Raw genomic sequence first — 11,034 nt, 5'->3', positions numbered from 1 at the left:
TTTCTGGTAGCCACGAAGGACAAACACGATATTTACCGCACAATGACTTAAAGCCTTAAAAAGTTCTTCAAGTTTACTAAGCAAGGCCACTTGAGTTCAAGCTATCCAATAGTAGAAGAAAAGTAATACGACTGAACTGTAAGATTTCGTTTACAGACTAAAGTCTGATAAGGAATCCTAGACTGAAAAGATATATCACTCACCGATCGTATTTAACAGCACCAACTCGTTCCTGCTGAGAACAACACGCTATTAAGTTATGTTCTTGGCAGCGTAAGGTAGACACGTATGATGCTGAAGAATTGAATCGTCTGCGTGTCATGCTATCGAAGAAATCAAGTCATGTTTCATTAAGGGTGAATAATTAATGCGAATTGTCTCCAGCAGATGGTGCTCGGAGATTCAAACACATGAGCATTCCATTAAGATCGTGGCAGCTGTAAATAGTCGGTTTGCCTATATCGCGCCATAAAGCTTCTTAGCGGTGATAACAATGATCTTGCCTGGATTATTCAACTGTCATATCAAGTAAAACTTTCAGGATTTATGCCTTGCGAGAGAACGAGAAAACCGTCCAACACTTGTGGTCTAATCTTCATCCATGATGCAGACTTCAAACTCTGTCGCGCACTGACGCATAAAAATAATAATTAAGTCTGTCGAAGACAGACAAATAAAAGTAGAGAGGAGCAGGAAAAAAAGTCGGACACTTGCGATTTAATCTTCATCTATGAAGCAAGCTTCAAAGTCTATCGCGCACTGATGCATTAAAAGTAATTAAGTCAATCGAGAACAGATTAATGAAAAGTGGGAGGAGCAGAAGGAGTTTGTAGAGAGAGAAAGAAACAACGCTGTTTGAGGAGTCCAAAGATTTAAATATGATCGTTTTAAAATCAAAAGTCGCTAATTTTCCCAACCGAATTTGTCACACAAAGTTGACGAAGAAGTTCAAAATTGAAAATGAAGATAGAGACATTGATTTCGACCACGGAAGGTTAGCCACAGAACATTTAAAAAAAACAAATCTACCAGGAGTAAAATACGAGTCTGTATAGAAGTAATACACTTGAAAGTGGGTATGTAAACGGATAAGTTAATCCTGGAAGCACAAGTAGAGACAATTTACTGTACTTTCTCATATTAGAAATTGGGCAACAAACAGGAAACCCACACCGGGTTGTAGCAAAATACGCATAATCCCATAAAACGACGTGAAATCCCTGCATACAGGATGAGCATTTAGAATTCATAAGCTTGTATCGTGTTTTTGAAGAATGATTTCACATATATACGCCAATTTTCATTATTTCAATCACTTACATAGACGGTTCCTTTTTAGAGTTAGATGCCGCCCTCTCCCCCCCCCAGTTCCCGTTGTTTGGTTGAGGTGTATCACGTGCCTGCTTACAACCCTTAGTTTTTTCTTCTTTTTGTTTTGCCTGGCCAGACTTAGGAGCAGGTGCAGATTTAGGGGCTACAGTCTCTATAACCCTCTGTTTGCCCAGACTGGTTTTTTCTTTTCGGTAGCCGGGCTCTTACTAGAAACTGGCTGAGCAGCAGATTTACCTTTGTCTGCTACCAGACCCTAAAAACAATATCAAAAACATAACGAAAGCTATAAAGCAAACAAAAATAGCTCACGGACTCCATAACATAGATGACTTAGGAGCAGGTACAGATTTAGGGGCCACAGTCTCTATAACCCTCTGTTTGCCCAGACTGAGTTTGTTTATTTCGGAAGCCGGGCTCTTACTGGGAACTGGCTGAGCAGCAGATTTACTTTTGTCTGCTATCAGACCCTAAAAACAATATCAAAAACATAACGAAAGCTATAAAGCAAACAAAAATAGCTCACGGACTCCATAACATAGATTTCCAAATTGAGACATAAATCAAATCGGTGACTGATACTTTCGTATCAAATGACAGCGTATTTGAATGTGGTGTTGCAACACTTCTAATAACTCGCTCAGTCAATACGGATCAGATACAATCATGCGACTGTAAACAGGTAGTGGATTCTGTCCCAGTGCACAAAATTAACGATGAAGATTTTCTCTTCAGGGCATAAATTCTAGCATGCTCGTGATGTGTTTCTATTACAGACAATACAGAAAAGACGGGGGTAGGTCTCGATAGTCGGTTTGCGTTTTCAGGGTTAGTATGTACTCGACCAACAAGTTCTAAACTTGTTGCAGTGATTGGTCGAGTAACATCGGCTGTAGTGGTATTGGCGACCACCTGGCATATTTGACTTTTGGTACTGAATACAAAATTGCAACACGCATTGTGCAGTGTTAAGAAATACTTCGTGTTCTGGTTTTTGTTATTGTGATCTATAGTCCCAACAACGAATATACTGAGCTGGGTTAAACCCATCCTGCTTATAGAAATGTTCAGCCGGATTATATCCATATTGAATCGAACTTAAGGCAACTGACAAAGTTCAAAAGTAGCCCTCGAGCTCTATTCAGGTATTCCCAGTCTACCGATTTTGTGAGCCGGATAATCAATTGGGTCCGCAACATAAACTCGTAGCTAAAAACATTCTAAAGTTTATTATAGATTTTGAAATACATAATTTATTTTCATGACTTTATAAAATTTTACCCAGATTGCAATAAACATTATTATCCCTATACTCCAAACGATCGAATGTATATATGACAACTGATCAAAAGTTTATTTGGATGCAACGAGGGGCAGACACGAAAAACATGCACTGTCAAGCCTGCGATATAGAATCTTACAAATTATCATGTGATCCATTCTTTCATAAGGGTAAATAGTAACGCAACCAATTTCCTTGCCTAGAGGTTCTTGATATAAACTTTTACATAAGTCCGATGCATATGTGCAGCCTGTTAGCAAGACCAAAGAAGAGCTTCAAGGTCTGCGTAAGAGCGACAGCGCATTTGCACGTTTCTGCGGGTTCACAAGCAATTAAAAACCCCACTCATTACATTTTACAAATCCAAATTCGCCTATTTGTTAATTCAAATTCGGATATACTATTTTATAATTTTACATCCTTTGAAATTTGAATTAAAAGCACAATAAACAACAGAGGCAAAACAACAAAAAGAGTAGGGGGAAATGGCCCCAAGCCATCCATGACCAAAACCGGATGTGGGCCACTTTGTTACAATATTAATATAACTGATATAAGAACAACGATTTTAAAACGAATGTATTTTAGGCGAATATTATAAAGTAGGTGCCCGTTTTGCAACATACTTTCTAATAGCCTTTAAAGTCATTTCAGTATCTTCTGCACGCAATCTCAGTGACTGCAATCTTTATTCATTAGGTGTAGGAAGTAATTTATAAGTGCATCCATGTCTAGTTTTTGAAGAAAGTAATGATCTAGGTTATCTAGTGGTCGTAGTGCTCGTTCTTTTAGCCCTCTCAATATTCACCATACGTTCTGCTTTCAAAATTCGAACTGCACTTTCTTGCACCCATTCCCAGTGAATACAAATTTGTATGCCTTGGTTGTAGGAAGTAACTTGCAAATGTTTTCATGTCCGCTTTTTGTTGGAAGTGAAGATTTAGGCTGTATAGTGGCCGGCATTCTCGCTCTTTTCGCCCTCTTAATACTGACCAAACTTTCTGTTTTCAGAATATGTATTGCCCTTTGCGCAACCTCTTTACTAATAGCCTCTAAAACTGTTTCACTACTTTCCGAACTCAAATCCCACTGATTGCAAATCTTTATACAAGTGTGTTCATGTTCGGTTTTTATGAGAAGTAATCATCTAGTCTGCTGAGTTCACCGTAGTAGTGGCCATAGTGTTCGCTCTGTTCTCCCTCTCAGTCTTCACCATATCACCATACTGTCTGTTTTCCGAATTTGGAATACCCTTTTTGCAATCACTTTTCTAATAGCCTGTCAAGTTGTTTCAATACATTCTGAATTCTGTCCCAGTGACTACAAATCTTCATGCATTGGATGTAGGAAGTAGTTTGCGAGCGCTTCCGTATCCAGTCTTTATCGAATCCTATAAGCTTTGATAGGTACAGTCAGCTCGTCGTCTGTACGGCTTTGCAGGGTCTGGATGACTTAAGTTCATAAATGCTGATATATCTGCAAAAAAAAAAAACTACAATCTAATATTTGCTCTATCATATCAGATAGAATATTGATTGGCGATTTGACATGATATCAATGGTCTAGTACTCGCGATGAACTCTTCTAGGTTCTTTCACATGTTTTGAACATTTAAGCATTTATTACTTTTTCAAACCATCTGCTTCGTACCCCAAACCTTTAATATTTTGTCGCTCGTTAGGATTTTCAAGCACTGCAAGACAATTGTAGTCGTTCCGTATAGTCATCAAATATTTTTTAGTCCGCCGTTCACTATGGACTTCATCAACTTATCACACGCAACAACTTTTTGTGCTTCGGACAATTTATTTACAGCTTTAGTACTCGTAGTTGGGAATACTGATCTTCTAGTGCAAAACGCGATTATGTTGGATATAGATTTACTGTCGCACGCCGCATATTGTACTCTTGTGGACAAAGTGCCCTAAGCGGATATTTAGGACCGGACTAAAGGATCGTAACTAAGAGATTATTGCAGGACAGGACCAGAGGACGGGACCTAGAAGATTATTCAGGACCCAATCAGATGACCGGACCATAGAGGATGTTAGAATTTATTAAGACGATGACTCATACGACAGCATCAAAATTTAGTATCTAGGAGACCAAAACCATACAGTTGGGTATTTTCACTTTATTACTTTGTTAGAAAAAATATCGACCCACATAGGAACGAGATTAATAAAAACAGCAGGGGCACCGTTCATATCGGCACTTCTGACTAAGTCTACTTTTTCAGACTTAACACTATACTAAGCTCTATTCTTCGGCCATTTTGACTACATTTTCAAGTGACCCAACTATTGTATTTGTCACACTACGTTCTTTAAAAGCTAAGTTAACTAAAACCAAATTAGATATTATTACCACTACAATGAGCGGACCTACTACTACACCGGTACCTGAGGTGGGCAAGAAAGCCTGTGATCGCCTGTCGAAACGTCTGCTTGTAGTATATCGTCTATTGCCTTTGATCTGTGCTAAGGTGGAAACAGCATTTTCCATTGATCCCACACCGGTTGCTGGAGTTAAGGAAGAAGTCCATGCGACGTTAGCCAGACTAGTCTCTGAGGCTCAACACATGATTTCTACGTTGGATAACAGGATAAGACCAAATAATTTATTGAACGAGTTGCTGACCGGGAGGGCAACTTGGGAATGCTAGCGAATTGAACACTCATGTGCAGAAAACTACGAAGATTATTTGCCTAATCCGCGTGAAATTCCAACGGAGGACGTAGATTTGACTCACGACAATGACACGGTCCAGACGACATCGGGATGAGATGATTTTATGCAACAGACAGTACAACCAACGCAACCATGTTGGGCTCCCCAATTCCCAGCGCATGCATGGACAATACCGATTCGAATCCTACCTACAGCGGGGCTATCGAAATGAAACAAATCAGTCCAGTGAACCGCAGAATTGACCGCACGAAGCCTGTTCCTTAGGTAGCGCCATACGATACTGTATACATCACTCGTAGACAACTCATGTTGAAAGACGGGTACATAAGAATTCGACACCAGATGAGATGCTGACAGAATTTTGTGGCTCTGGTAGTATTCAGGAGTCGTCAACTGTTGTGAAATCTCCTGGCAGAAAGTGTCTGAAATCAGCAAACTTTTATTTTGCGGTGGAAACTCCACAAAGGTTGCCTTCATCAGCGTTCCTTTGATGCATTCTTAAGAGTAATAAACCAAATACCATCTCCACGGCAACCGTTAAAATCAATGTCAGCCAGCAGCAAAACTATTTCGGGACAAGCTACATCATCATCGACATCTATGTTCACACTTCTAATGTACCCGTCGATACGCTAGTATTTCGGAAGCACTTCAATGCGATCATTACTTAGAAAGTCGCGTAGGCCGCAAAATGATGTATGCTAATATAGACTAAAGATACAGGCATCACTGAATTCACAGCGGCGGAGATGAAAATGCAAATCTGCCATCCAACCCAACGCATGATGCAAGTGGAAGAGGAGGGACGCATAGAAGGTGCACGCGCGATACAGGGTCTTATTTGTACATTTAATAAAACTTTAAAAACAAGCTCATTGACATCAGCCAAACGGATACCCAACAAATAACCGCCTGATCCACAAGTAGCTAATACTTGGATAACCCGCATAATACACAGCTACAGCATTTTTCTTAGACTGGAATAAGAATGCGCGATTTCATAAGCTGAATCCATTTCATTTGCAAATGACCCTACACAGAGCTCTACAGGAAGAAGAGGCTCCTAAGGCGCTATTGGACTTCATCGCTGAGAAGAAGAAAAACGGAAATTACAAATAATCTCATTTGAGGAGCCACTGTTCTTATTGTACGCACACAAGAATAGAACTTGGAAAATAATGCATATAGACAGGTTTTGGCATGCATAAAGATGAGACCTACTGTACCACTCGATACACATATTCACAATTTCGAACGCAAAGTGGAATTCATGGAGAGGCCTAAGTATGAGAGCTCGCTGCAGGTGTATCGCAATCCTTACAAGTCAAGCTGCTGGTGTATAGTACTACCGCGATACCCTTCGAGAAGATGAGTGAAGTAGTCCGTGCGACCACTGACAAAGTAAAAGAACATCGTCGGGAAAGTCTATCACGGCCACTGCAGATTCTGGGGTGTTCACGTTCTCCTTCATGTTCACAATTGCCTTCTATTGATTACAGTAAACCATATTTTTTTACCAAGTATAAAACTACGGTCAAACATCGGAAGCTCAACAAGGTTTATCCTAGCATCAACCAAGGAGAGAATCTAAACTCAGAGAGGGACACATAGATATTACAGTTGGAAATTAATCTCGGAGCCGTAGTGCCGGGAGTACGGAATCATCAATATAGAAAATCCCCGATGGGCATAAGGGCATCCCTAAATATCGGAGGAGTACAATCTAAACGTATAAGGCCAAAGATTGCAATGGAAGCCACGGTCAGTTGAAGACGTGGCGACGCCGCCTTTGGATTGGATCATAGATTAAGTGAGAACCTTTTTCACCTTACGAGGTATTTTTTAATGGCTCAAGGATTACGAGTCCAATGCATATAAAAACAGGGACTCGAATCAAATAAATCACAACAATTCACTTGAAACTTAAAACACTTTAAGATACTTTAATATCTGAGAACAATACCTTCAGGTGCGAACACACGAGTCAGTCTGAGAGACTACACGAGTAGACGTATTTTTATATTCGGTTATAACGTTTTACGTCGTCAGCCCGAGAGTAATTTGGGACTTGTTCTCAAATAGAAGTATAGGTGGGTCAGCCCGAGAGAACTTAAGAGTAATTTGAGACTACTTCTCAAATTATTCTATTTATAGGACACGGGCCACCGGCTAGCCGAGAGCCGAGGTCCCAGACTGAGTGTAGTAACAGAGAATATGATATATTTATTTCTAGAAAATATATCCGAGTGCTAAAGTGTTCTGCATATGGTTTCTCATACTGATCATATGAGTTTTTACCCTGGCCAACCCAAGTGGTTGAACACTGATACAAACACCATCAGTATATAACTGAGGGTGAGATCATAAATAAATTCATTCGAACGCACTATACTTTAGATACGCTAGCACTTTACTCATAGTCCCCCACATTGAAAATTAACATAATCCGCATGTGCTACCAGCATCGAATCCTCGTGTTCAGTGTCAATCATGTGAGCAGAGCCTTCCTCCAGGAAGACCAAAGAAGAGAACAGTTTGGATCGAGATGCTCGGGTGTCTGACGTGAACATGTGCATGGTGTTTGGTCGTGCTGCAACGAGAATATTAGCAGTGAAAGATAAACTGTTTTCTGCCGACCACCGTGCGTACATCAATTTGCAAGTGCACGGTCATGATATGCGCACCCTTATTAACACGGGGGCAAATCGTTCAGTCATCACTCAGGCATCTGCAGATAAGGCACAACTAGCCGTTGAACCAATAGCTAAGGATATCTATATTTATTTGGCGGAAAAGTTTATCTGTACTTCGCGTTTAGGTACACAATTCGGTAATGCAGCTACCAAGGGCACGTGAACTGAGCCTTAGGTTGGCCGACCCAAATATGGGCCAAGGTTTGGGCGGACCAGACCAGACCAGACCTGCCATCAGTTTTCATCAATTTTATGTCATCAATTATTTGGTGTGAATTCTCATGTGGGATAATTCACATGTCATAACTATTTGGTATCCATAGAAAGTGTGTGGCACGGAAAGTGCCACACGCTACAACACTTTTATTATAACCTGTACGTGAATATATTTAAAACTGTCGTGTGCGTCTAGATGCATGATTACGATAGAGACACTATACTATTTTTTTCTCGCAATGTCGGCATCAGTGAAAAGGTTTGAGGGGTTGATGGACGTCGACTTTCATGGATGGGTGAGATCTGAGGCTCAGAAAATTCAGGAGCGTTGGTCGCACAACCCGAGTAGCATTGGAGTGCCCTCGGTGAAGTAGCCACACGCTGGAAATAGCTATTTGTTGAATGATTCTACCACAGCGGATCAAGCGAGCATCCGCATGATATCAGGCGATAGATAGATGGCGGTGGATATGATAGACTCAGTTGTGTTAGCACGGCACAACAAGATTGTAGCCATGTTGTTCACGCAACCGACGAGTTCCATGTTGAAGACGCTATATAGGCTGGCAGGTCTGTTTTCCAAGGAGCCAGAAAAGATTGAATGCATGCTGCATAACCTCCACACTTGTGGTATGTGGGAGATAATGGCGCACCACTCGTTTACACTGATGAACCGGCAGGCCGAAGAGGGTGGGACTAGCAGCACTGCGGGACTGTTTGGCACGGCTCCAATGGCGGGCGCTGCAGGTAGCAACCAGACGCTGGGAACTTGACTCTGCAACCAAATTCATGCATTAGTGAAACTGTTGGCCAAAGCGGGGGTAATAGCACCGGGTGCACCGTTAGGCGATTTCAAGGTGGTAGACTATATCGTGCAAGGCATGCGCGAGCACTTGGGCAAGGCAGCTAAGATGACCACGCGGGAAGGGTTGATAGCTGGGTCTACGCTATAATTTTTTTCTCAGCCCTCACCGAGTTTATTTGGATAAAATTGATTAGGCAAGGATATTATCTAACATTTGGTATTAGGTCGTACTGGTTTAGCATCTCCATACCCAGAAATTAGTCGCAATATTTTGGACGAATTACTGGAACCGATCTATCGTCGCATGGTTTCAGACCTGCTAGAGCTAGACGACATCTGTAACCAACTGCGACAATACTTTGACGCTAATGAGACAATATTGGATGCGGTTCGCATTCCAATAGTTCCGATACCACGAGACAAGTTACCGGGCATACGTAGACAGACACACAATTTTGCATCGAACAAGTATAATCACAAGTATCAAAGCGGGAACATGAGTTGGTGATCAATCGTCGGACATCGGCGTCGATTGCAAACCTTTCATTGCTGACGGTACCATCCTATACACCGTCAGGAGAGCTTCTCAAAGTCGGTGTATGTCTGGACTTACGTCAGATCAATGCTCTCATTCCAGGGGATCAATTCACGCTAACGAAGGTTAGTGAGATCGTCAGCAACTTGAAGGACAAGCGATACTACACAACGTTAGATTTATCAACAGCATACCATCGATTGCCGGTCTACGCTGACTCTGAGTATATTTTTCATTAACATGGGATGGTTTTGACTACTCTATACCATTGACATTGGTTAGATTGTTAATATATTCAATTGACTGTTCACATCAGTATTATGTAGTCCTTCTAAGATGTTTCGAATCTGGTCAGTTGCTGTAATCGACACTCCCCGTATGGCGTTTTTCAATACCAAGGCTACTTTATGGGTTCGTCACCCCATAACTATATTCGCATTATGGCCTATTGCTCATTGACAAACCTCCACCTGATTCCAAACCGTTGCTGAAGTGCGTATCTGGTCTAGGTTCCAGCAAGTCTCAAGCCCTCAATACTTCCGCCTGTCATTTAAATATATTCACACCAGTGTGAGTACCTCGTATTTCTTTGAAACCTAGAAAAACAAACATCTTGTATTTAGACCTCATAGTTTTAATTACAACAAGGAAGCCCAAGTGATTGACACGACTAGAATCCTTCCAAGCATCGTTTTCTAACACTGCAAACGGGGTCATAATAATGAAGTTTCTCATTTCACTTCTTGCTCATTTCACTTCTTGAGGGTACAACTCTTGATTGACCCCTCTAACACCGAAAGACACATCCGTATTGTCTCGGGTGCGACAGGGGTATACTGTGAGTGTACAGTGATCGGTACTTGCAGTGCTGCATTCAACCAAACTCTGATTTCAGGTTTCTCTAGTTCAAATGGTTTGACGATACAAGCTGTCCAATATAAGTCGGCTAGGTCCTCAGAGCTATCATACTTAGCTTGGGGTTGCTGTTTAGTTGCTGATGATTGCACAAAGTTGGATGTACTTGCCTGTCTGCTGGCCCTAGTCCCCCTGCTATTTTATCTTCTTCGCGACTAGCATACTAACACCGTCAAACCAAGCTTTGGCATGACCTTTCTCATAGTGGATCGTTGTATTGTTGACATTCTTTCGTGTCCATGTGTATAGTTTATAACCATCGCAATATGGTTCTTCATCGGTCGCAAATTTCTTAGCAGAGAAATCTAGCTTCAGTTCGTTTGTTATTTTCCTGTACAAAAGTGTACAATCTTAAGTAGGTGTGTCTATAGTCTCGGACATAATTTCAGCTCCTATACAGTCCTTGCGTATCTGTAAGTATATATCTAGGTTCAAACCAATATTGTTTAGTTAAATTAGTATTAGAAAGGGTTTACCGACTACCTGGGCGACCAGACAACTAACTGATGAACCATGCCGCATGGTTGTTGTTATTTTCTTCGTTAGGATTGATGTTCTGGTATATATA

The 11,034-nt window shown here is 41.2% G+C and overlaps 2 protein-coding genes across 2 annotated transcripts in view; one reads left to right on the top strand and one right to left on the bottom strand.

Annotated features, from left to right (window-relative positions):
• Positions 1–8,669: 8,669 nt before the first annotated feature.
• SARC_02727 (hypothetical protein) lies at positions 8,670–9,164 on the top strand (the record flags this gene model as incomplete). The annotated part of the gene is made up of 2 exons (XM_014303493.1): positions 8,670–8,958; positions 9,010–9,164. 2 exons carry the CDS (start codon positions 8,670–8,672, stop codon positions 9,162–9,164), a joined length of 444 nt encoding a protein of 147 aa, XP_014158968.1.
• A 1,801-nt stretch (positions 9,165–10,965) lies between these two features.
• The window catches only part of SARC_02726 (hypothetical protein), a gene marked incomplete at both ends in the record, with an annotated part of 2,033 nt that continues 1,964 nt past the window's right edge, over positions 10,966–11,034 (bottom strand). The window contains one exon of the mRNA XM_014303492.1: positions 10,966–11,022. Coding sequence (XP_014158967.1) covers positions 10,966–11,022 — 57 coding nt within the window. The remainder of the gene's footprint in view (positions 11,023–11,034) is intronic.

The sequence above is a fragment of the Sphaeroforma arctica genome (genome assembly GCF_001186125.1).
Source record: "Sphaeroforma arctica JP610 unplaced genomic scaffold supercont1.126, whole genome shotgun sequence".
Lineage (NCBI taxonomy): Eukaryota > Ichthyosporea > Ichthyophonida > Sphaeroforma > Sphaeroforma arctica.
This window is presented reverse-complemented; position numbering and strand designations above follow the sequence as displayed.